At 45.4% G+C, this 25,692-nt stretch overlaps 2 protein-coding genes and 1 long non-coding RNA gene across 10 annotated transcripts; 1 reads left to right on the top strand and 2 right to left on the bottom strand.

Moving 5' to 3' along the window:
- Nucleotides 1-373: 373 nt before the first annotated feature.
- Nucleotides 374-11,903, bottom strand: ark2n (arkadia (rnf111) N-terminal like PKA signaling regulator 2n). 6 transcript variants are annotated; one of them, XM_088281629.1, is made up of 7 exons: nucleotides 11,670-11,903; nucleotides 9,957-10,811; nucleotides 3,507-3,677; nucleotides 3,077-3,191; nucleotides 2,623-2,756; nucleotides 2,365-2,405; nucleotides 374-893 (listed from the first exon to the last, which is right to left on the bottom strand). In XM_088281629.1, exons 2-6 carry the CDS (start codon nucleotides 10,744-10,746, stop codon nucleotides 2,380-2,382), a joined length of 1,236 nt encoding a protein of 411 aa, XP_088137755.1. In that variant the 5' UTR covers nucleotides 10,747-10,811; nucleotides 11,670-11,903; the 3' UTR covers nucleotides 374-893; nucleotides 2,365-2,379. The 6 variants fall into 6 exon arrangements, 3 of the variants coding, with proteins under 3 accessions (XP_088137755.1, XP_088137753.1, XP_088137754.1); XR_015839777.1 differs by having other exon boundaries at nucleotides 2,365-2,756; XR_015839778.1 differs by having other exon boundaries at nucleotides 2,365-2,756; nucleotides 11,578-11,676.
- A 785-nt stretch (nucleotides 11,904-12,688) lies between these two features.
- On the top strand, nucleotides 12,689-25,007 carry LOC148318815 (calmodulin-regulated spectrin-associated protein 1-B-like). Of its 3 annotated transcripts, none has more exons than XM_088280623.1 (19): nucleotides 12,689-13,040; nucleotides 13,977-14,149; nucleotides 16,419-16,681; nucleotides 16,801-16,962; nucleotides 17,048-17,128; nucleotides 17,478-17,510; nucleotides 18,271-18,412; nucleotides 18,489-18,628; nucleotides 18,851-18,947; nucleotides 19,057-19,180; nucleotides 19,248-19,333; nucleotides 19,417-19,474; nucleotides 19,565-21,722; nucleotides 21,905-22,041; nucleotides 22,111-22,319; nucleotides 22,403-22,490; nucleotides 22,604-22,725; nucleotides 22,821-22,939; nucleotides 23,024-25,007. In XM_088280623.1, exons 2-19 carry the CDS (start codon nucleotides 13,978-13,980, stop codon nucleotides 23,312-23,314), a joined length of 4,482 nt encoding a protein of 1,493 aa, XP_088136749.1. In that variant the 5' UTR covers nucleotides 12,689-13,040; nucleotide 13,977; the 3' UTR covers nucleotides 23,315-25,007. The 3 variants fall into 3 exon arrangements, with proteins under 3 accessions (XP_088136749.1, XP_088136748.1, XP_088136750.1); XM_088280622.1 differs by lacking the exon at nucleotides 17,478-17,510 and adding an exon at nucleotides 18,040-18,099; XM_088280624.1 differs by lacking the exon at nucleotides 17,478-17,510.
- Nucleotides 16,214-25,477, bottom strand: LOC148318816 (uncharacterized). The gene is made up of 3 exons (XR_015839694.1): nucleotides 25,336-25,477; nucleotides 16,816-16,929; nucleotides 16,214-16,698 (listed from the first exon to the last, which is right to left on the bottom strand). It is a non-coding gene; the product is annotated as an uncharacterized LOC148318816 (long non-coding RNA).
- Nucleotides 25,478-25,692: the final 215 nt, after the last annotated feature.

Below are 25,692 nucleotides of genomic sequence, written 5' to 3' on the forward strand. Positions count from 1 at the left end.
ACTCCATATGGCCTTCGAGCAGCAGGTGTCATAAAATGAACTCTGACCCCTGCTAGCGACTTTTGTGTGCGAGCTTGTATAGTCGCGACTACTAAAAGAAAACAAAGGGCGCTTCTGTCAAGTATTGTGCTCATTCTTCTTCCTCTGACACAAGAGCATGCCCACACTAAACACTTCATGTCTTCATATGAAACAAAGGGTCTGAAGATCATTTACGACGTCCTTGTTGGCTGGAACCCGATGAATGCCCATGTGACACAAAACTGATAAAGATGCAGACTTTATTCCTAATTTGGGTCAGTCCTCAGTCTTCCTTTTTCCAAACAATGAAAAGACAAATGTGAGTAATAATAAAAAGGAGCATACACCAAAGTCATTAAATAACATTCTATTTATTGTTTTTAAAATAGCCTCTTTTTTGTTCTACAGACATAAGTTAAAGGAAGATGTGGCAGAAGCGACAAAATATATACGTATATGTATAAACACTTTTTGTTCATTTAAAATACTGACACTAAAAACGCAACAGAAAGGAAAAGCCGAGGTCAAGTATGACAAGAGTGAATGCACTTTTTCCCCCACGTTTGAGCAATGCCCTTTTGTATTTCAGGGAAAAAAAGAAGAAAAAAAAACAGGATGCAAAAGAAAAAAGTGGTATGTTAAAAGAACTGCTATTCATGTGATATCAGGAAACAAATGCCTTGCATTTCTGAATGAAAACAAAAAGTATACCAACTCATACTGCTGCCCAATGAAAAACATTTGTTTTGATCAACTCAATTTAAAAGGAATTAAAAACGTGCTTTGGTTTAAAAATCTTTGCGTGGGATTTTTTTTCCTTTTCAATGACCATCAGTGGAACAACAGCATCATTTTTGCCATCCTCGCATAATCTTTAGGAAACAAGAAACACAAAAGTTGGGTCATAAAATGTCACTGGCATAAGAAGAAGAAGAATAGTAGCGTGTCAAGGTGACGGGTCAAACACGATATGTCACACACGTGACCACACTTGCGTTTATTATTAATTGTTCTTGTCCGAATAGCAAAAAAAAAAAAAACAAATCAACTTTTTTTGCGAGTGGGGAAAACATTTTGAAAGGTCAAGTGCACATTTCAAGGCATTCAGGAGGACACGGAAGATACATTTTCTTATAGTTTCCTATTTTCTTCCCCACTCATTCAGATGAGTAAAAGAGTAAAAAAATTCCAGACTGGGATGTCACGACATGACGTGTCTGATTTTTGTAACATGTTACGCTTGTTGTATCTGAAGCAGAGCAGCAGCAGCGCGACAAGCGCCTGCAAAAGCCTGAAGTCTAAAAAGAACCCAGTGGTGAGACTTTCATCTAGCCATCCATTTAACCACATGTGACCAATGGATCGGCATTTAGAAAAAACAAAAAAAACGACAGAAAATTCAACTATTATTAATTAAAACTATTATAATCAATAGTTTATTCATGGCTCATTCTATTTTCAATTTGCAATCCAAAAATGATCACGGCACAATGGTTGAGAGAAAAAAGAAAATAGAAAAGGTGCTGGTGAAATGATTTTGACAAAAGTCTACAAACCGACATTGTGGTATTCTGTGCAATTTGAAAACAATGTGAAGTGAGAGATAAACAACAATGAGAGAAATTGGGCCCGGCCCGGCCCGGCTGATTTGAGCCCTTTTCAAAATGATGAATAAATGTCAAGATAGTCTCAATTTCTCATATAAAAGAGTCAAGGCTGTTAGCGAGTGACTCACAGTCGCTTTTAGAAATATCGTCTGTAATTATGCCAGCCTAGCATAGCGTAAAAAGCCAGTCAGTAACAGCTTAAATAACATCAAGTATACAAAATATTTGACAGTGTAAAGTATCGGCTGCGTTAAGGCGCATTTAAAGACAAGTGATAGAAACGCAGCGGGGAGGGGAACCATTCAGTGCTAAAATGATGAACATGAAGCAAACTGAAGGCGTCGGTGAACATGCTCAAGTAGCTTTAGGAATGCTTCTTACTAAACTTTTGGGTCCACAAAAGTCAAATGATTAACTGTAACAATAACATTTTGGAAGTAGGAAATTTTGAGCTAAAAATCAAAATATGAAAACGTGGCCATTTTGTTGGATTTGGTGTTTGGTTTAAAAAAAAAAAAACATATCCGTCAGGTTTTCCTTTTTGATTGCAAATTGAAAATGGAAAGAATGAAAAACAAAAAGATTTTTTTTTTCCTCTTTAGTAATGGAGCAGGCCGGATGCTGTGTAATGGCCAAGCTCTCCAGCAGCAAAGTTCAATTTTGTCACGGTACAACACGCACACTCAACAGTCATCAGTTTGAGCGAAGGTATTGCTTTCATTAAAAGGGGATTTACCTTTACTCCTGCAACTCATGTGCTGTACTGTGCAACCACATCTACAAAAAAAAAAAAAAAATGTCAACAGAATAGCTTTCACACATGATTGTTGAAAAACGGGTAAAAACAAACTCCGGGAAGGCAAACGTGATCACGAAGAAGCGTAAGGGTGGTTTCAGTGTGAGTTTTTTTTTTTTTTTTGTTACGGTAAGTGTTTGTGTCCGCCACTCTCCTCGTCCAGCGTGAGGTCTACCACCTCCGGCGGGGATACCCAACTGGACTGAGGGGAGACGCATGTCCACAGTTGAGGAGGCGCGCGTGTCGTGGCGTTGGCGGCGGACCGCTCTGCCGAGTGGTCGTCCTTCCACGAGGATAAGCTCTTGATTACGCCGCCGCAGGGGTGGGCGCATCTTCAACACACACAAAAAGAAAAAAAATTAATAAACTAAACAACATCAGGATTAACGGTGCATTTTTAAAAATTTACACTGGATTTGTTTTGGTGATGAGTGGCATGTGAGCCAGTAAGATTAGCCCGTGCGCCAAAATTATGCCTGCAAAGCTTAGTGGTGGAGATTTTGCTTTGTTTTTTTTGTAATAAAATTAAATTGATTCATGGTTTCAATCTTACATCACACATTTATTTCATAAAGATTTTTATAATTTTGACCGTATTTCCATTATTTTCCAAAAAGAGACAACTGAGGGGAAAAAACAAAAAAACAGTTACCGAGTGTTCTCCTGCACGCCCACAATCTCCACCTCGCTGTCCGAGGAAGCGATGTTGATCTGGCCCTTGTGTTGACGCCCGTCCTTGTTGTGCGCCATCACCACCTCCGCGTGGCCTGAGACAAAAACAAAACACAAATCACCACCTTGTGGAGAGCAACGGGGGGGCTTCACGTCTTGCAGCTGCTTAAGACACGATGACGAGTCAAAGACCTCGGCGAGTGTGCGGGTGTCATTAAAAGCCAGCTGGTAAAAGGGAAGAGTCACCCCAGACAAAATGCTATTTGTGGACTTTTTTTTCTCTCCCATCACCTGTGCGAAATTCTGCAGGGGGAAAGTACCAGAGAGGCAGCAGAGTGAGATGACGCGACCCAAGAAGAGGAGCAGCGAGAGGAGGAAGAAAAAAAGTCAGCCGGGGCTTTGTAACTGACCTGCCACGGAGCTCAGAGCTCTTATACACCCGGAGCGAGGGGCCAGATCCTGGCCTCTGAGTGTTTCTAGCTCGCGCGTTATCACGCTGGGCCGAACTTTCTCCACTTTCATACTCTCCTGGTTAGAATCAGTGTCTGAAATATCATAGTGGCCCACTACTGGAGGCCCGTCTGCGGAGGACAGAGAGAACACTTCATTATTCAAAACGGCTCGGATACGAACGGAGGGATTGGCTGCTAGCTTCCCAACTTGTAAAAAATGACTTCCAACCAATCATTGATTTTCTTTTCTTTGTTTGAGTCCACGAGGTTCTTCTGAACAAAATGGTACCAAAAAAAAAGCCATTTCAGAGGTAGTGTTTACAGTGCTTCTAAAATCTTGCATGTTTAAAACTTTCTCATGGAGCGGGACAGGTAGTGACAGAGCCGTAACAGACGGGAGGATGTTCGCTCATTTTTGACCGACTTGTTTCAGTGTCGCTCGAAATAAACAACGTTATTCATCTAGCGCAGTTCACAACAGCTGGCGCTGTAACAAAGCGCTTTCCAAATGGTGTCATAAATTTGGTGTACGGAAGTGAATAATCAATTCAGCAACGAATGCATCGTCTGAGGCAGTGTCAGAACGGGGCAAATAAGTGCCTGAACGGAATGACACTTTTATACCTTTTCTCCATGTCAGGTCAAGAGAGACAAAAGCAAGGTCAGCTGGAAAATCTTTCATCTTTAGTTGCTGTTGTGTATTAATGGCAACATTTTCTAATGGTATTTATTTTGTCTTCTGCGTTAGTATCACGGCTATGATGGCAAGGAAACAAAGACAGTTTGCGAAACTTTTTTATGGATACCTGCTAAAAACCAGTCATCTTGTCATTCGATGACGGTATGCTACGGCAAATATCCCGCTTTGCCCCGATGGAAAAGAAAAATGCGGAGTTGACATGTTTGAATGAAATAACACACCTTGATCGTCGCCTTTTTTTTTTTGCATTTATTTCTGTGGAAACAGCAGCCACTCACATAAAAACGACACTGGAATACAGTAGAAAAAACACCCAGACTTCTTCAGATGACAACCAAAACAGCAGCTGGGTAACAAAACCAAACAGGAACATTAGTTCTACCCTGGAAATTGGACGCAACTAAATAAATACACCCTGCTGCTCGGCTGACTAGTGTGTGTGTGTGTGTGTGTGTGCGGCCTCTGAACAGCATCAACTGGTAGCTCATGTGTCATTCAGCCGACGTTGACGGCAGAAGCGGTGCTCAAGCTCACACGCTGGCATGCTTCCTGGTTGCAACTTTGCATTTTACATTCTATACTCCTAGAAATCACATGCAAAACGAGTGCCACAGTCAATTCTTGGGGTACACGTTACGTAAACCCAAAACATGTTCACGTCCAAGCTATAAATATGATTCCTTCATTAATGGCTAAAGGGTGGAGTGCTGCTTTAAATTGTCACCCGATGTCACCACTTTCTGCGATGAAATGAGCAGCGGATTACTTTTAGGGGGTGGTAAACATCGCCATGCCCTGACCTGCTGCTGGTAGTCAAATAAACAACTGGAATATTGCAGGCTAGAGTGATAATATTGCAAGAAAGTCATCCTTTTAAACTAAGTCACAATGAGAAAAAAAGTGTAACAAACAAAGTGGTGATGGGAAAAAATAAGTCATTTTCGCAGACTGTCATAAAACAACTGTGCCCTAACTGTAATAATAGTGCAAGAAAAAGTAGGTACAACATTTTGCGTCATACTGCAAGAATGCAATTTTACAGCACTTTAAAAGAGAAAGTCAAAATGAAGAAAAAGTCAATCTTGGAAGAAGAAAAATATGGTTCAAAAGCGGGAGTGTGGGACATTCCCAATACAACTTTATTCTCATAACAGATTTTTTTTTCTTTGTAAATACCTTTTATTTAGTGTGGTCCTAATATTTGGTTGTTTTGCACCCTGTTGCAGTCACAAGTAAACGGTCAATTCCATCCCTCCATCAATTAGATGAGCCGCATTTCACAAAATTGCAAAGAAATGCAGCTAACAAGAGAGACAGGGTGTACTCATATATATATATATATATATATATATATATATATGCACACACACACACACACAGTATTATATCTATGAGTGTCTAAAAATAAACAGTGTCATTTCTCTCTCGCCAGTTTCCAGTTACTGCACAAAGGGCAGTCATAGCAACGACTGTGACCCCAAAAAAAGCAAACATGTAAACACCTCTAGTCTACTTCCACAAAAGTATTGTTTAAAAGGCAAAACAACCTAAATGTACTGCGACTCAGTACAATTCCTATTTGCATGTGTAAATCTGTGTGTGGAGTTTTAGTAAAAGAGCGCACAGTGTAAACATTACTTGAAGTAATAAATGAAGAGTATGAGGAGGCCAGCATGACTGCTGAGCGACAAGGCACCTTGCTCGTCTTCTGCCGCTCCTCATCTGATTTTTGTAAGCATGCCAAAATCGACCGCAGCTGGAGGGGAGAGGAAAAAACACAGGAAGGCCTGCCTGCAAGGGGCCAGGAACGATGAAGGCCATTTCAAGACACCCCCGCCCCCCCTGATTGAAACATTGAACGTCAGCCAGCTTAGTTTAATGCTAACAAACCATGCAAAAGACCCTCGACACTGGCTAAGAAAAAAACATTTCTAATAGAACCCTGAAACGATGAATATTTGAACATAAAACTGTGGCGCTAAACTCGAACACAGGCAGATATATTGTTTATCTTCGGTGGAAAATAAAAGCGTGATAGTACCGCAGCGCACTGCGGAATTGGGACCATTTCCAACTATTTCTTTGTCCTAATTATTTTGTCACACACATCAGCAGTCTCACAATAACTATCAATTAAAGCTCGACGCAAGTTTTGTCATTCTTAACATTCTATTTAATTATGCGCTCATTGTATGCGTTTACTAAGTACAGTGTTCTAGAAAGCAAATTTTCATCATTGAAATAAAATTGACAGATTAATGGCCTTTTCATTCATTTCAACCAATTGAGCAAGGGTACGTCACGAAACATAGCTCACTCGTGTTTTGGACAGCACCACCGTTGTCGGAAGGCTCACAGTATGTAGCGGCTGCATTCTTCGATTAAGTGCAAGAATATAGTTCGAGGAAAAGGGGCAGCTGGGATGGCGTACGAGGAGGGACATACAGAAAGCCATCAAACCTTTTTGGGAGGTCCTTTTGATGAAAATAAAAGCGATACCTCAAAAGATTTTATGTTTTGAGGGCACAGCAACAATAGCTGTGACTTGGCAGTCGACGGCGGGATGCACAAGTTCCATGCCGCTTTGCAAATATTCCCACGTCTCACAGTGATTGAGTGCCATCGGGTAAGCGCCCGGTCATCCGGGCGTGTCGTCCGGCGCGATACGAACTTCCAAGCAAGTGAAATCACAGCTTGAAGTTGTGTCTAAACATTCAAGAGACCGGGATCCGGAGCGCCAAGGTTTCCATTCTGAGTGAGCGCTTCAGGTAGGATGTTGTTGTTGACAGGAGCGGCGGCAGAGGCGTTGTTGCTCGCTCGCGTCAACATGTAGGCGGCCATTGTCTCGGCCGACTCGGACGACGGCAAAAAGGAACTCGCGGGCGAAGGTGGTGCTCCCGGGGGCGGCTTTGGCGGCTGCTGCTGCACGCCCTCGGGGGCGTCGCTCGAGCGCTTGGACGAGTCGTCCGAGTCGAGGTGCGCGAGCTTTTCCATCCAGACGCGGAAGCGCTCTTCGGTCTGGCGCTGCATGACGGCGAAGCGCGTCATGGCCTCCTCCAGCACGCTGCTGATGCCGTTCCTGTCCCACGCGCCGCTGTCCAGCAGCCCGTGAATGTGGGCGCCCACCCTGGATCTCTCCGACGCACGTCTGAAGCCAGCTTGAAAGACATTGAGGCCAAGGCTTAAGAACAAACAGTGGCAGTGGATTCATGCTTCCTCAGTGGACTTTTTTTTTTGTTTAAAAAAAAAAAAAAGGAGAGAATGATTTTTGCGTTGTTTTACGTGCAGATCAGAATTCTTTCATGCTGATGGTTCGACATCATGCAGTCGGTGTTTGAAGATGTTGGAAAAATACTGAAATGGTTGACATCTTCCCTTCCAACTGATCCCTCATGGTTGGCTCGGGTGGCCCATTTTGTGGCGCGTGCGCTCGCCTGTGAGACTCGGACGCAAACTGAGAGCCGTCTAATATTTACAAGCAGAAATTGCAAATGTGACGCGAGGTTAGAAGAGGACAAAACAGCTGTTGGGATGAGGAAAATAAAACAAACAAATGAAATCATATCACATGCCAAGTTCCCAGCTCACTCAAGAACCAACGTCGACATCATTAAAGTGGTCAGAAGTGACCGAAAACAACATCGAGGTAACTTCTCACAACAACTACAATTATTACAGAGCTACTCTTGAACGCGAGCTCTGGAAATGAACTATCAACAAAGAATGCAAGCACAAACGACAGCATTTTTGACACGTCGCAGTCCACAAGTAAAAACTATTTCCTCAAACATCAGAGTCAGAAATAGTGGCCTCTGCTGCGATAGAATCAAGTAGACGGCTCGGTTAAATAACAGGCGGCGCCACTTTTCGTGTTGTGGTTGACCGCTTCTTTACTGGCACAAACATCAGTAAAGCTGAAGCTGAGGGCAGAGTTTCAAGAGAAGAAGCCACACACAAGATGACGAGGCTGACTGGAAGACAAGTCGTGACGGGTGGAACAAGCAAAAGGTACCTCGTGATCAAGCTTGGAACTCAATTTACTCGTATATGAAAGACATTCCCATATAAAATGTACTAAGAACAAAGTGATGACGTGTAAAGCACGAAATTGCGAGCGGCGTCTGCATAGCCTCCATACGGAGAAAAAGCAGCTTCTTCGGCGCCAGCTAGCAGTGCAACCGTCGGACCAAAGCATGTCATTTTTGGGAGCATGCACATTTCGCTGGCGTCGGGTCACAATTTTGTGAATTTCATCTTTTTTCAAAAATCTAGACTTTATTGGTCAGACGACATGTGAGTGCTACTATTTTGACAAATACCTGACCAACATGCCTAGCTCACTTTGATGATGCAATGGCAACACCTAAACAAACATTCAACAAAATGATTAAGAAATCTTCAATCATGGTTCATTTGCCTTCATTTGAGATCGTCATGTTTGTTCAAAAAAATACATGGGAAGAGAACCTTTAAAAAATAATTGCATATGAAATTACAACATGGGGATGTTGGGTGGCGATTGGATTCATCCTGAAAACCATTCAGCCCAATTTGTAAGTAAAGGTAGCGCTGCATTATGCAAGATATGCATTACGACGCCCACATACCATGGAAATAAACACCTTACTTCTAACAAATACGTCGAAAATCAAGCCAAGGCTGCTACTACACGAGTAATTAAGGGGAGCTTGAGAGGAGTATCATGTACACTAAAGATTAGGAGGACGAAACACAACAAGCCAGCTTTGGATGACCAACATTGAAATGAATCGATTCACACCTTTCCACCTGCACTCCACCGCCAAACAAGATGTCTGTCGTTCAGACTAGCACAAGCAAGCACCATCTATTCCCAGCAAATGGCCTGCTCTCTCAAGTGCGGCTTGCATACGGCATGGGCGAGAACTGTCGCTTCCAAGAAACAAAGACCCTCTGCGGTGTGGACGCATCATGCACGGCGGGAATTTGGACGACCGGTGCTCCGACAGAACATTGCATCGGGACAAATGAATGGGCACAACCTCCTAAGAGGAGGACTGAATGACATTATGTGAGTGGGGAAAAACAACAACAGGTGACTGATCAAATCAAAAAGACAATGCTTGGTTTGACACGACCAAAAGCTTTCATGAACCCCATGACATGTTTTCACTCGTTATGGCACATGAGAAATGTTGAAATCATGCACACCACTTTTTGCATGAGATAGACCAGGAGTAGGCAAAGTATGGCCCAGCGGGCATTTATTATATCAAGGCTCCTGTAATATTGTTGTACGTTAGCTAATTATTATATTCAAACTTTTTTTTTTATCTCAGTGATTTCCAACATTTAAAACGTGCAATAGAGTCAAGCATTAAAACGAAACGCGCAGCTATGCATAAAGACTGCTTAAACTTTATTTTTCTAATCTAGTGCAGTACATTCAGTTACCTTTTAAGTACTGTACAATGCGCCTCATCTTTAACAATACTTTCAAATTGAAACATTAAGTTTGCATTTTGAACACAGTATTTATGTTCAAAGTGTAGAATTTTACAGCTTACATTAATTAACGTTTATGTTAACAGGAGCGCACCACGGGATGCGTCAAATTTAGAAGACATCAATTTTGACTTTACAGGGACTTTGAAGCTCAAGTGTGGTCCGTGAGCACAAAGGTTTGCCCACCCCTGAGAAAGGCTCGACTCTTAGGGAGGCGGATATACCTGGAATATCTGTCTTGATTGTCTTGCTGCCTCCAGAAGTGTCGTCATCATCTTCGTCAGAGGAGCTAGTGCTGGAGTCGCACGTGAGCTCGCTGTCGCTGGTACTGCTGTCCTGCAGCAGGTTATATTTCTTCCGCGCCGCCGCCTCGCGCTTCTGCCGGAGCAGGCGCATGCGCTCCTTATGTTTCTGGCTGCGGTGGCCTTTCGCCTTGGCCTGCTTGCCGTTGATCTGCTTCTCCGGCCCACTCGCTCCCGCGGGCTGACAGCGGTTCTTTTTTGCAGCCATTGCATTGGGCGGCGCCTCGCTCTCCGAACGCGATCGTCGGGATTTCCTCCCGCTGAGTTGACGATCGTCTTCCTTGCAAGGGTCGGCGTCCATTTTAATTTCCGTCTCCACTCCGGCGCCTTCAGCCCCAGAGGAGAGCGTGTCCGAGTCTGCCAAGTGGCCGCTCGATGAGGGGGAGAGCATGCATGGGTTGGAGGAGTCGCTCTCGTAGATGTGCCGAGAGGTCGGTTTCTCGCTCCCCGTGGAGGCCTGCTGCGACTCGGGGGAGTCTCTGCGGAGCTCTTTCATCAAACAGGGCATGGAGAGGAGACTCTGCTCACCCTCCGTGTGCAAGGGGCTGTCATCCTCCTTTTCCCTTGGTGGGGAGCTGGTACTCGTCGTGGTCTCGGTTTTTAGAAGCTCATCCTGGACAGATGTGGTGGCTGATTGTGCTTCATCAGGGCGCTCTGATGGACACTCGGCATCAACAAATTCCTCTGCCTTCTCCGAATCTGCCATCTTCATGCTAGTTCAGCAAAATGCCCTATGGTCCAACAAATGTGGACCAAGGTGCCTTGGCAGGCACTCACCTGCAGAGGAAAAAGGGATTGTGTCGTCAATCGCAATGCTGTGCTACAGTAACAAATTTAGAATCAAGCAATTAGAAGTGGCGGCATGATATTGTGTACATATTCACAAATCACACGTAAAGGATTTATACAATAACTTTCAAGGATGCTTAAACACTTAACTGCTGACAGTATAAAAAGCAAGCCAACCGATGCGTCGGCGGGTCAACTGATCAATATAAAATATGCCAAAAACCCAACTAAAGTTAGAGTTGTTTGGAAAGAATAAAAAAAATGCACGTACTATTGAATCAAACGCAAACAAACTAGTTCATGTTCTCGTTTCGCTTCAATGAATAGTTGTTCATGCGTCATATAAATATAACACTCCAAACCCCAAACCATTTCGATACAAGTCTTGTTCTGACTGAGTTCTAACGGTAAAAATTGAAGTGAATTTAGGTTTTGAAATTCTCATGAGCCGACCACATGTCAATCATTCTTGGTGTATATTTGTAAATGCCCGCTAAATCTTCCCAACCCCACGTTAAGCCGGGTGTGCAACCTGAGACGCCTACTTGTGCCAGAATGAATGACTTAGCTAGTTGATGCCTGTGGCTCGCTTGCCAGCTAGCCAAGCAACAACCGACTGAGGCTAACGGCGGCTAGCTGGAGGCTACGCAACAACTAGACGCGGTTCCAAAACCGCACACAAACTTGGCAAAGCAAATCATAAGTTGCCGAAAACTAGTCATCGTACGAGGCCATTGCGTAACGTAGCACCTACGTCCTCAAATGCAACCGAGGCGTTCCAGGCGAGTCCGTAGCCAACATAGCCCAGGCATGCTAACTTAGCAGGCGACTGCGACAGTTACCTACCACAGCGTTAACGAGCTCTTTTCCCCGGCGTCAGACTCCTCAACATCTTGATGCGCTTGTTCCTCCGACGACCGGCGAAACAGCGTTCATTAAACTGTAACAAACTGACAAACCGAGGCGCATATGAATGTATTTTGTGGCGCAGTGCGCTCGCCCCTTGCGAGCGCTCGGGTGGTGCGACATTTAGCCCTTAGCTAAATGTTTATTTTAAAATGTCTGCGTCGGCCTCACAAAGCAAAAACGTCACTTCCTGGCTGCGACGGGAGAGCGAGCGACCACTTAAGTCTGGAGTTTTTTACTGCACGAAGATTTATAGAAATAAATGACAACACAATACAATACAATACTTTATATAGTGCTTTCATGACAACTGTAGCCAAATCTAAGCGCTTTGCAGAACACTTAACATGAAATATTAACACAAAAAGTGCCTACATTAAGGACTACTTAAACCATCATGTTTATCCATATCAAAACAAAGGCAGGTAATATTCTTGAAGGGGAAAATAAGCAGTGTAACTTCGAGAGTGGTGTTGTGGTCACAACTTAGATTGAAATCTTTCATGGCGGACCCTGTCTCTTTGCAGAATATGCAGAAGTACAATTTTGGTGTTGGAAGGGCCCTTGAGCAATGTCTGACATCTAGTGGTGAACACTGTTAATACAACTTAAAACTACTCAGATGAAGTAAACATTTTTTTTAAAAAATGAATCGAGGGCCACACGATACATTGACCCCTCACGTAACGATATAACTCTGTACTACATGGTTATCTGTCTTTGCGCATTTTTTTTCAGCAATTGTTCAGAAAGAAACCTCTGATTTCGCACAACAGGGCTATCTACTCTGGAGGACTTATTGTGCCAAAATTAATTAATGAAAAAAAAATAAATAAATACACCACGGCACTTTCAGTCCTCCAAAATCCGGCGCTCTGGCTGGTGTTGGTCATCCGCCTCTCGCCACCAGCCTACAAGGCCCTCAAGTGGCCAACAGTTGTAGCGCATCCATGTTAGCTGGAAGACTGGGCGCTCTCCCGTCCCCATAGAGACAAGCTCCAACCGTTTATCCTGCCTCCACCCTCAGCAGGACTGGCGGCAGCGATGCCAGTGAATTTGAATTAGCGGCGCTTGGACATTACTCGTGCTTTTCCCTCGAATACCGACCTTGCGTGGTTTGCCAAACGGATTTGGTTTCATTTATTACCGTGGGATTAACCGGCGTTAACCTGAGAGGCCGGAGAGATTTGCGTGTCGTGGGGCGGGGAGGAGTCAGTGCTCATCTCGCCACTTGCCCGAACCAGCCAGTATGCTCCTGTAACAAGCCAAGACGCATACAAGCTAGGAGACGGAGCCAATGTGCCCGTAAAGGTGAGCTTCTTCTTCTTTTGGGGGGCCTTGAAATGTCACCGGTCAACCTGTCTTGAGACGGCTAATGGCAACCACATGCTAACTGCGCTTCATTTGGAATCCATGGAAGCTAATACTGTAACCCCACAAGACATTTCATTTTTGAATGGCGTCAAATTTCCGATGAATCACATGAAAGCACCAACAGCTGGTCATAGTCTAAATAATCATGTTCTCATTTGTTTTAGTTTTTTTTTGTTTGTTTTTTGGGTGATCATTTTGCTGTATTTTTGACAACACCAGGCAGGCCCCTGCTTGTGGGTTCTGATTACGTCACACCCACACCTGCATAAGAGTAGACAATAATTGGCCTTTATTTATATTCTGTAATCAAACTAATGTTAATTTAATTAGGTGTTACGGTGGATGACTAACCTCATGAAAATTGACATATTTTTGTCACAATAAAAGCTTAGTAGTTTCTCAGCTATTTATTAAGTCTCTAAGTAGCTGAACGTTTATTAGATAGTATTTACCTAATTAAGAGGTTCAAAAAATCTCAATCCTCAACTTCAAATGTGAGAAATATCTGAGATATGAATGGAAAGTTCTCAGTTTATTTTTGGGGATTTATTTGCGCTACACACACACACACACTGCCTTGGATGTGTCATCTTCCACACCGGGTATTGTACAGGGTCGCGGGGTTGCTGGAGCCTATCCCAGTTGCCTATGGGCAAAAGGCGCACTGCACCCTGAACTGGTCGCCAGCCAGTCGTAGGGCACACATCAACACACTGATCCCACGCTTCCCACACATAGTTCAGGCGAGTGCACCACTACACTAGCCTTGGATGTTAGCACCATAATTTAATGGCAGTGATTAAATGTGATTGAGCCATTCACAAATAAATAAAAAAAAATCACAGTATTGTACTGCATTTGTTATTGTTTCAGCATGGATGTGGAGGTGAGTGGCAGGCAGGGGTGCAGCACCAGGAGGAGAGCGGCGGAAGATGTAGGAGGTGCAAGTGTAGAAGTTCTGGTGGTACCGCTGGACCTGTATGACTCTGCCAGGGCCAAAATAGAAGCAAATCTCCGATGGCTGCTGGCCAAAGCTTATGGCATTGGTAAGACGTCTTCTTTTGCTTTTGCTGCCCAGGCTTTTTACGCTCACAAGGACATGGCAAGTGATTGAATTATTTAGCAATTTACTGGATCATAAGACATGGTTGTTGAAACTGACAAATACTCTTGACTCAGCCTGGCAGGTATGTTGCGGATCGACGTGGCCAACCACATTGGAGTGGAGCAAAATGTAAAAAAAACAAAACAACAAACAAACAACAACAGTTAATGGAGTCCAATGTCCCATTTGCCTTTGATGAGCTTTCAAATATCCACCAGTTATCCATTTTCTATCTGACTTCATTAGGATAGCAATTCGGTTTAGTCGCCAGTCACTTGTAAGGCACATATAGACAAAAAATGGACTAAGGAGAACTGTCTGGCATGACTTGCCCCTCTCCCATCGCTGATTATCCGGTGTAATTGTTACTTAGTTACTGTATTATTACTTGGCCCATTTATGCGACTACGGCATGAATTTATTTAGCTCAATAAATCACGTCATGTTTTCGTCATCAAAGAGCCACGTTTAGCTCGTCATCGTCTCGTTATCGTAATGAAAAAAACAAAATATTTTTGTAGTCATAGTTGGCAAGTTTTTTTTAATCATTGAGGTTTGGGACGGTTGTTAATGACACTTTTCTGTCGTGTGTCAAATTTAGAAGACATTGCTTTTTCATTTACAGGGACTTAAAAAATGAGCTTGGTCGCTGGTGACACCAATAAAACATAATGAAAAGAATTAAAAGAGCAGATGTCGGTTATACCGGTGCACACCTATGCTGGTCTACGATGTTTCATTTATTTATTTATTTTAGCAGCAACACAAGTGTTGAGTGGGCCGTGGGGTACATTTTTTCAAAGAATGTGAATTTAATCACGTGCTAACAAAGTGGTCTTGACGTTGTGGGCAGACATTCATGCTCGGCTCTCATGACGTGCCAAAGGCTTTTCTACACAGGTCACTGGACTTGCCAGTACCACTCCGGGCAATAAAACGCCTCCGCATCACCAGGCGCATGTGTGGCAGCTACCCGTTCACTTCGAAGTGGGTTTTTGTGTCACACTGTGTGACTACCCTCAGAGAGGGGGGGGGGGCTTCGGGTCAATCCTCAGTCATTCTAACAGAACTCATAGTGACTGTACTCATTTCCTGGGTTGCTTGACTTTCTGTGCCGAGCATTCTTATGCTGAACAATCTTGTCTTACGTTTCAAATGTATTCAGCGTACGTTCAGTTCATCATCCTCACAGCCCCATCGCCCACTGAAAACCAAACCAGGGATCGTGGGGGTTGTGGGTTTTAAACAAGACCGTCATCACCATCACCATCTCCATGGCAACCAGCGGGGACATTGAGGGGACAGCTGAGGCTACGGAAGTGGCAGAGTAAAGGAAATGGGTCTGAAGTAGCCTTCTAATGGTGGCAAGCACATTCAAGCTCTGTTGCGCTTACAAAAAAATGTTTCTTTTCCTCAAATAGTGGCCTCTGTGCCCCAATTGTCAACTGCTCGGGGAGGAGAAAAAAAAAAAAAAAATCAGCCTCACCATAAACTGACTTTTTATTCCGAAGGCTTTTTATCCAGCTTGCTGTCCTGTATGGAAATAATAAACTAAATATCTCAATCAAAAGTGAGCATCTTTGGAAACGAGGAGTAAAACTGTTGTTTAATCTTATGACACTATTGACTGCCACTACACGTGTCGACCAACAAAGTATGGATTAGCGTCTTCAAGGTGGACTAAAATAGCTGCTTCACGTCCTGGTGCACGAGCAGCATCAGCGTCGTAATCACCGCTAAGTCTTGTTATCTGATTGCTCCAAAGACTGCGGGGTTGCTACTTTGTCTTGATGTTTTCAGAGTCTCACTTTAGCCTGTTGAAGGTATTCGCTTGCATTGCATCCTAGCAGGTTTTCCGTTATGTAACATGTCTTGCAAAACGAGGAGCAATTGACATTGGACACCTCAGCCAAAAAGCTTGAAGTGTGCTTTTTAACTGATAGTTTAAACTTGAAATCAACAGCAAACTAAAACCCCAAAACTGTTTGATAATTATAAACCTAAACATTTTACAGATTTTATTTCAGAAAGAAAAAAAAAACGCTTTCACTTGCCCCAACATCCGCTTGAATACGATACAATAAAATACAACGTGAGTAGAGAAATAAAAATGATTTTTGGGGGAGCGTATGATACTCGCAGGTTTTACAGCATGTGTTGGATGACTTGGTTTGATTCTGGAATAATGAACGGATGCTTTTTGCCTGCAGACCATATCCCCGAAGACTTGAAGGACCCCTTCTACACAGACCAGTATGAGCAGGAGCACATCAAGCCCCCCGTCATTCACCTGCTGCTGTCCGGAGACATCTACTGCCGGGCGTGCAGACTCATCCCGCGTGCAGAGCAGGCGCTCCCTCTTCGAAGCCATCAGTCTGTGCTCCAGGCCTTGTCCGCCATGGGCGTCCAAGTGCGGGACTCGGACGATGTGCACGTCTCCGCTTTGGATCTCAGCTTGACCCCCGTCAAGATGGTGCGTTGTGGTTCGGTCTGGGCGATAGCAGATAATTATGCTCAAAGCAAGATATCGTGCTTGGCTCACTGGCACGTAAGCCTAAATGTATTTAGCGGTGGGTTTTTTTCTGTGTGTAGAGTTGCCACATGCACCTGATTGATGCCCTCATGATGGCCTACATGAAGGAGATGATCAGTGTGGAGAAGGTGGTGTCCAGTGTCAAGCGATTCTCCAACTTCAGTGCCTCCAAGGAGCATCCGTTGGACCTGGAAGATGCCATGGTTCTTTGGATCAACAAGGTAAAAAAGAAAACAAAAATGTGGTGTTTGTACATTATTCATGTGTCGTTTTCTTTTTTTTTGGGGGGGGTGGCGTTAACAAAAGGTGAACACAAAGTTGAGCGCTATGTCTGAAAAAGAGACGAAGATGAAACGTCACCCGCTAGACTCACCAAACCATCAGAAGGTACGTTTTTCGACAAAGCGCTTTCCTTTGGTTGCCAGTCCGTGTAAAGAAATGATGATAATAATTCTAAGAAAACGTTCAGAAGCATGATCTTATTATTTCTACCATCTTGGCTGAAGTGAGAGGATTCGGACGATCGTTAATGAAAATGTAAACAATGTCTCTAAATGACTATTCGATTTTTAAAATAGCTTTCAATTAATTATTGCCGATGAATTTTGACACCTCTAGGTGTACACTATCCACCGCTATTGAATCCGCTTTTGTCTGAATCTTGTGTGCTGCTCTTCCTGTTTGTGTCTCGACCCTACTCCCCAAATATTTGACCCTTGTGCCTTTTGGCTGATAGTCTCCCTCCAAATGGTACTGGAAGCTGGTACCTGTAAGTGTGATTACAAGCAACCTCATATATACGTGTGTGTGTGTGTCACTTTGATTGTTTCTCTTTAAAAGGCCTTGCAAGAAATTTTGTAGAAAGCACAACAAAATGTTTCATCCTCTACCCAAATGTTACTGCGTGTATTACATGCTCTGCTTCCAGCGACACCCACGCAATTGCTCATGCACAGGCCATGCGAACAAAAATACAAAAAAATGAACTCAACAGTAAAGAATTTTACAGATGAACATATTTTTCCCTCTCATTGCTGGTCTAAGTATCGTTGTCATGAAGACAAGACATAATAAGGAAGCGCAAATGCTCCAATTTTGTTTTGTAATTGCTCAACCTCAGAGAGGAAGATGGTTCCCTGAAATAGCAATGAGCTCCATCCTCACTTTTTTAGTTTCCGATTTGGCATTCTCCGTCGTCGTCATTTGACTTCCACCTTGCTGGTTGCGTGCGTGCTCACAAGCGAAGTTTGTGCATGTGCCGAGCCCACCCAGTCATCTCTCTCCTCTTTCCCCACCAGCCTGACATCTTGCATGCGCTGGCCCATTGTCTGTTGGAGCCCGTGGAGTTCTCTCGCGTGGTAATGTAGCCAGCATTCCCCGATAGATGGCATGCTATTTTTTTTGGACACACCAATCGGACATCACAAAAAATGAAAACAAGTTCCATTCTTTTCTGGAACATAGCTCTGTCTTTTAGACAATTAAAGCTTCCTTTCCACACTAAAATGTGAAATATTGTGTCTCTTTAGGTGCGTTATCGCAGGGATCACCTCTCAGGTCGCACACTTGAGCACTTTTCCCCGGTGGACGACCTGTGCACGGACGTGTGCGACGGCGCCGCTCTTCTGACCCTAATTCACTTCTATTGCCCTGAACTCGTCAGACTTGAAGGTACGGTCGAAGCCGTCTTCACACCACCGATTGTTCAAGTGACAATGATGATCTGATTTGTTTGTCCGAAATGCAGATATCTGCCTGAAGGATGTCGCCTCACTCGCTGACAGCATGTACAACATCCATCTGCTGACGGAGTTTGCCAATGAAAACTTGAACAAGTGTTTCTATCTGAAGCCCGAAGACATGCTGTATTGTCCTCCAATGTTGAGGGTGAGACACACAAAAACAGTCCTCAAGTCTCGACACGTTATGGAAGACCTGAAAAAACAGGAGATGACATTTCCAGTTGAGAGAACTTGCATTAAAAAATGGCACTTAAAAAAAAAAAAAAAAATTGCTGTGAGTGTCTATCATTAATCATTGATTGATATATGGAAGCTGCAGACTCGTCTTCAGATAGCGCCGCTAACTTTTCTCTTCCTCCTCATGCAGAATCACGTCATGGTGTTCGTCGCCGAGCTCTTCTGGTGCTTTGAGATTGTGAAACCCGACTTTGTACAGCCCAGAGACCTTCAGCAAATCAGAGATGGTAAAAGCTCTTCACCGCCTGTATTCTAAAACAATTCGAAAGGCTGTAAAAGCTCCAGCGTTTCCTATTAAGCAAGGTAGAAACAAAGGTTTCCTCCTCATTATTGCAGCAAGAATGCTTCCGCAGCCGAAGAACCTTCGATCCCACACGGCCATCGATGTGACCAAACGTAGTTTCCCGGCGACATCAAGCGCTGCTGGAATGTTGACCACGCCTTCAAGCCTGGACTTTCGGTAGTTTGTTTCCAAGAAGACCGCTGTCACTTTGATTTCATTGACAAGATGTGGTTTTCTTTGACAGCACCGTACCAAGCACTTCCAGCTCTCCTCACTCTTTAGTGCCTCAAAGTCAAAGACGACAGAGGGGAGCTGAGGACGATGCCACAGGTAACGTGGGGGCGTGGCCTGCAGATGTGCATTTTAGAATGATGTTATCTCAACAAAAGATTATTGTTGTCATCATACCTTAGAGAGGAATGTGTGTAGCCCTAAAGAGGAGAAGTCGGTCTGGCCAGAAAGGAGGCAAAGGTGAGCGTTGACATTTCGCTCTGGCCGTCTTTTCATGAGGTACTGCATGCATTCCAATACAAGATGCACTGATCTTGCGTCCCTCCCTAGGCCTTTTTCCCAGCCGGCACCCTACGCCTTGCATTTCACCAATCCGAACGACGACGCAGACAATATTGGTGCGGTTCGCCCCATCAGCAAAGACAGCTCGGCCTCCAGCATTCTGACACCCAGCCGCATGCTCGTGGCTTCAGGTCGCCCGCTTCATCAACACAGACTGAGCGGGCAAAGCCTCCTCAGCCACATTCACATTGAGGACGAGGAGGAGATCTTAGAGGAGGAAGAGCTGGTTGCTGTAATGCACCCAGCTGCTTTCCCCCGACGGCCACTCAAGGGCAACGTGGAGCTGGATGAATTGGAAATGGCCTACAAACCCTCACCCCGGAGGGTTTCCAAGACTTTCAACATGAATGTCTTCACCCCAGACAGCTACTATCTTGAGCCTCTGATGCCTGCCATCCCAAAACCAGCCAAAGAGAAAAGTATCAGCCTGAACAAGGAGGAGGAGAGCGGCGAGAGTCGCTGCAGGTCAGGGCCATCTGCCGCCAAAACAGCCACGGATATTGCGCACAAATGGCACCAGAAATCACCGTTGTCTGAAGGCGGTCAATTGACATTTAAACCCATACCTGTGGTAAAGTCCGGCCCCGCCCGGGAAGGCTTGATACACACTTCACTTTCTGACAAGTCACAACCACACGGCTTCTTCCTTCACTTGTCCGGGGAGTCTGACCGTCAAAGTCGTCTTTCTTCTGATGCAGAAGTCGGCCAGGACTCTGACTCGGACATTGCCGATTTTGAGGAAGATGACGACGAGTCGAGCAGCGGGAAAGGGATCGGTTTACTGCGGGAATTCTCGGAGGTCGAGTCTTTGAAGCTGAGAGAAGACCTGAAGTTGCGCGAACGGGACGACAAGGAAGACTGGAGCGGACGTTCCAGCCCGTGCCTCAGTAGCGCGTCGTGTGCAAGCAGCTGCAGCGCTTCGGGCAGCGCCAGCGTCAGGATGACCAGCTTTGCCGAAAGGAAGCTGCTTAAGCTCAGTCTCCGTGACGGCTTCTCCAGCACGAGCAGTTCACAGAAGACGACGCCCGACCACTCGGAGAATACGCCTTGGCCGCCGTGGCAGCTAAAGACCGACGTTTGCCCCGCATGGCCAGGGAAAGACCCCGCATTGGCCGTGAGGAACATGGCGAGTCCTCCAGTTGTACCTTCGGAGCTGCTGCAGCTCCACATGCAGCTAGAAGAGCAAAGACGCGCGATTGAGTACCAGAAGAAGAAAATGGAGACCTTGTCTGCACGACAGCGACTGAAACTCGGCAAAGCTGCATTCTTGAACATCGTGAAGAAGGGTGAAGGGAGGAGCGACACACTCCCTCTTCCTCTAAAACATTCGCCTTCCGCCGATCTGTCTGCTCAGAAAGCAAAGAGTCCCTGCTGCAAGGATGACTTCTGTCTTGAGGTTTTGAAGGCGCACGCACAGGAAGAAGGAAGACAGATAAATCGAGACAACCGTTTAAACGGCTCGGCTAAGGACAGCGCCTCGGAGTCGGACGTGAGCGAGCGCTCGCGCTCCATCGACCTCCTCAACGAGGCCATCGATGTCATCCAGCGGCAGATGACGCAGCTGTCGTTGCAGCAAGACTTGCTGATGAAGAAGAATGGAGCCTCATCTTTGGAATCCAAAGAGCCGGACTTGAAACCCACTCCGACCACAGCACAGTCGCCCCCCCCGGACCCCGGATCTTTTGACGTCCACTTTGTGGATTTGCACCACAGCAGTTTTGCGCCCGCCCGCCGTCCTCCCAAGTTGAGTTCCGGCCAGCGAAACAAAGCCTCCCAGCCGAAGCACCGCAATGGCAAGGCGCTTGACGCTGAAGACGGAATCGCTCCCAAGGAAAAGACTGGCGCAGGAAGCCAGGATTCCGAGAGCTCCGGGTCGGATCGAAACTTCAGAAGGCGTACAACCTTCAGAATCCAAAACGAGCCGGCCGAGTCAGAGGACACGACGACCTCGGACACCGCCGTCACTCCGTCAGGCTGCGCAGAAGACGACGAGGTCGCCATCGCTGGGACGGAATCGGCGGCTGGGGACGACAACGTCAAAGGAAAAGGTCTGCTGATCGAGGTTGACCTGTCGGAGCTGAAGGAACCTGAGGAGGGTGCGAGCGCCGACAGCGAACAAAAGAATGTGCTCGGCTTCTTCTTTAAGGTGACCTTCGAGACGAGCGGCTTGCTGAACTAGCGCAGTCTTAATCGTACAAAATAAATAATCATTTCCATCCCACTTAATTGAAACGGGATCATTTCCAGGATAGTCTCGCACGGCGCACAAATATGTCACAGCACAGTGGTTGCGTGACGAAAGGTCAACGGACTCCGCTCCTTTTCCAGGATGACGAGAAAGCGGAGGACGAAATGGCCAAACGTCGTGCCGCCTTCATGCTCAAACAGCAGCGCAAAGCAGAGGAGGCCAGGCTACGCAAGCGGCAGCAGGAAGCAGACAGCGAGCTCAAGCGTGACGAGGCCAGGTTTGCTTCCGGACTACAATCTCCAAGTCGGTGTTTGAGGACAAAGTGTTTATCGAGCGTCTTTTGCAGGCGTAAGGCGGAGGAGGAGCGCGTTCGCAAAGAGGAGGAGAAGGCCAGGCGAGAGCTGATAAAACAGGAGTACTTGCGCAGAAAGCAGCAGGCGTTGTTGGAAGAACAGGGTCAGGTTAAGCCGAGGCCCAGGCTCAAGTCCCGCACAAATCGACCCAAATCGCAGCACCGCAGCGAGTTCGGCAGCCCCAGAAAAGGATCCGCCACGCGTATGTGGCCCGTTTGATGACGTACTGTATGAGCGTATTGACGTGGCACGTGGCTTTTGAAAACATCTCATTGCTCCTTTTAGCTGATTGGAGCTGCAGCCTTGGAGGCTCCACATTGTCGTTGGCCACGGAGGCGGACGGCGTCATCTCCGGAGTGATGACGTCGCAGAGGTGAGATGCCGGTCGGCTGAGGATTTACACCGCGTGGCTCGAGTGGTCTCGTTTTTTTCTTTTGGTCTCGAGTAAATGTAAAACTCATGTCAAGCCAAGTCTCTCTCTGGCAGGGCTGAGTCGGTCTGCTCCATGGATTCCTTCCCCGCGCTGAGCCGAACCTCCAGCAGGAACATGGAGCGCGATTGGGAGAGCGGCTCCGTCGCCTCCTCCGTCACGTCAGCCGAGTACAACGGTGAGCACCGAGCGACCGCGGTGGCGCGAGATCTGTAAATTCTGCATCCTTTTCCAGCCGGCCCATAATATTTGCAACCTTTAACTTTTTCCAAGGGCCCAAGCTTTTCAAAGAGCCGAGCTCCAAGTCCAACAAGCCCATCATCATCAATGCCATCGCACATTGTTGCCTGGCGGGAAAGGTGAACGAGGCCCAGAAGAATGTCCTTCTGGAGGTGCGCGCGATGAAAGTCAATTTGCTCCGTCGGTGATCGAAGACTCCGTCGGCAACCTCGTGTCTTTGTCCTGCTGTTTGACAGGAGCTAGAAAAGTGCGAGTCCAATCACCTGATCATCCTCTTCCGTGACGGCGGCTGCCAGTTCCGCGCCGTGTACTCGTACTCGCCGGAAACGGAGGACATCGTCAAATTCACGGGCACGGGGCCGCGCGCCATCGGCCATAAGATGATCGACCGGCTCTACAAGTACAGCTCGGATCGCAAGCAGTTCAACGTCATCCCCGCCAAGTCGGTGTCGGTCAGCGTCGACGCACTGACCATCCATAACCACTTGTGGCAGGCCAAGAGGCCCGGCAGCGCGCGCAGGAAATGACGCGCGGATGCTCGCTACTTCTGTTCGGGTTACGACTGTTGGGCCGGACCCGAATAGTCGTACGGCGTGTTCAGACTAAATGCTCAAAAATTGCAATGACGTCTTAAAGGGGAACTCAAACCAAACGTTTCCTTTTCAATAAAAAATTTGGTGCTCCCCGACCGGCCCAAACACGATTTTGGGTGCATTCATGGAATGAAAATTAGGCCGAATTAATCCTAACTGAAATTGATGTCAACTTGCCCTCATCCTCGCATTGCAAACGTCACGTGACCAAACGCCGAAAACATTCGTGATGCAAATTACAGGACATTTTGAAATTAATTTCAGTGGACAGCAGAGGGCAGTAGAGGACAAAATGTCAACGTCTTGAGTTTGTTGAGAATGAATAGATGAATCATCTGAAATCTTCTTCCACAAAAGCAATATTAATCAGAATGCCGTGTTCAGATGAGTGCGGGCACATCAAATATATTATTGCAAAGATTTTTTTGTCCTTGCCAAGAGTTCCCCTTTGAGATCCGATTGAAATCAGATGAAAAATCTCAAAATTTGGAACTCTTTGAGATGATTATTCGTTTCTTTCAAGTCAGTCTGACCTTCCAACGCCGGCGACATTCGTGCAGTGTTTCCCAAGCCAAAGCACTTATTTTATGTGAGAAAGATCTCACTGTACTGTCTACAGCTATTTTATGATACTTCTGCAAGTCACATTTGTTTCACGTACTTCCTGCAGTCTTTTTGACGCATACCAGATGGACTGATTGTCATGTGACAAAGTTGGACCTTTTGGAGACATTGCGTTCTCTGCTCGCGATGATTCTGACGAAAAAAAAAAAAAAGCACATGTATTGTGATGTTCAAGGCTCCTGGTTTGTTCCCTCTCGTCTTTGTGAGTGCTTTGACAAAGATATACTTTGATGACATTTGAATTGGACGGGTCGTCATTTTGCTGAGGAGGTGACGTGAGGCGCATTGCGTGAAGCCACCACAAAATGTTTGAACTTTAGTTTTAAGCGGAAACACAAAGGGGGCAATATGGTGTTCTGAGATGAAAGCGTCCCGATCTCTGATCTGGCCTTCCTCACTGCAATTTGCATGTTTGCTTTTCTCTGGGTTCTACCAAATTGCAAAAAAAACAAACAAGTCTGACCAAGGGTGTGAATGGTTGTAACTTCTCTACATGCACCTTGCGATTGGCAGGCAACCAGTCCAATGTGCACAACCCTGCCTCTTGCTCAGTCAGCTGGCATCGGTGCCAGTTCAGCCGCAAGCTGGATGGATGACAAACAAAGGAATTATTGATCTATTTATTGGTTATTTTTTTGCTGCCGTTTCCTTCATATGAATTTGATGGGGAAATTATTTTTGTGCTCACAAGCTTTTTCGTGAACTCTCACCGGAGAACAAACAATGTTTAAATGTAGCTTCAAATGTTCAACAAGTTGCCTGCCCGTTCCCTGGTCATTGGAACTTAATAGTGAACAAGGCTGCACAATACTTTATATTTATGTTTTTTTTTTGCTGCATTTTGTATATTTTTGTGTAGGATATTTTGTACCAGTTCGAGAAATTAAGCAAAAAACAGGCACTCATACGAGGTTTATTCTGTTACAGTTCCATTACATTGTGACTTAAAGTGTATGTTAATTTATTTTTGAAAATCTGTCATAAATTACAGTTTCATATGTTGCTTTATGAAATGTGACTGTAGCTTTTCAAACGGAAGTCAAAACAATATCCACGGAAAAACTACAAAAAAACTCTTAAAAAAATACACGTCAAGTATTATTTAATTTTAAATGTGCAAAAATTGTGAACGACAGTGGCAAATCAACTCACGAGTTTAATTTGTTGCCGGTACTCAAAACACGCGTAATAATATTGCAAATGATCTTTTTAAATGTCAGCACTTGCTGCACATGTCACGTGGAGACCCCAAAGCGTCGGCGGCGTTGACGCCTCTTCTTTCGACATTTGCGACAGAAACCGATGGATGGATCAACTAAAAAGAGACTCACCGAAGCTAAGTGGGTGGCTACTGCGTGTTAGCATCGTGGAGGACGAACCGACGAAGGTGTGGCTGAAATACTTCGCATTGCGTCCACTTACGAATTGTCCCAGAGATTTGCAACCCTCATTTTCGACTTGCAGGAAGCGGAGAAGGCGGAAGGAGTCGCGCTCACAGGTCATTACTGGACTTCTCTCAGTAACCACAACGACCTCGGTGTGACAGCCCATTATTTGGACCCATTTCATTTGCACTTTGCTGGCATTTAATAATTCTTATGTGACACCAATTTGATGCCTTGGAAAGGCTGTTGAGATGCTGTTTAGGAAGGGATTTTTTTTTTTTTTTACAATGAATAAAATGAGTT

This window comes from Idiotropiscis lumnitzeri, chromosome 18 (assembly GCF_059441095.1).
Source record: "Idiotropiscis lumnitzeri isolate Australia: NSW breed Sydney's pygmy pipehorse chromosome 18, RoL_Ilum_1.0, whole genome shotgun sequence".
Taxonomy (NCBI): domain Eukaryota; kingdom Metazoa; phylum Chordata; class Actinopteri; order Syngnathiformes; family Syngnathidae; genus Idiotropiscis; species Idiotropiscis lumnitzeri.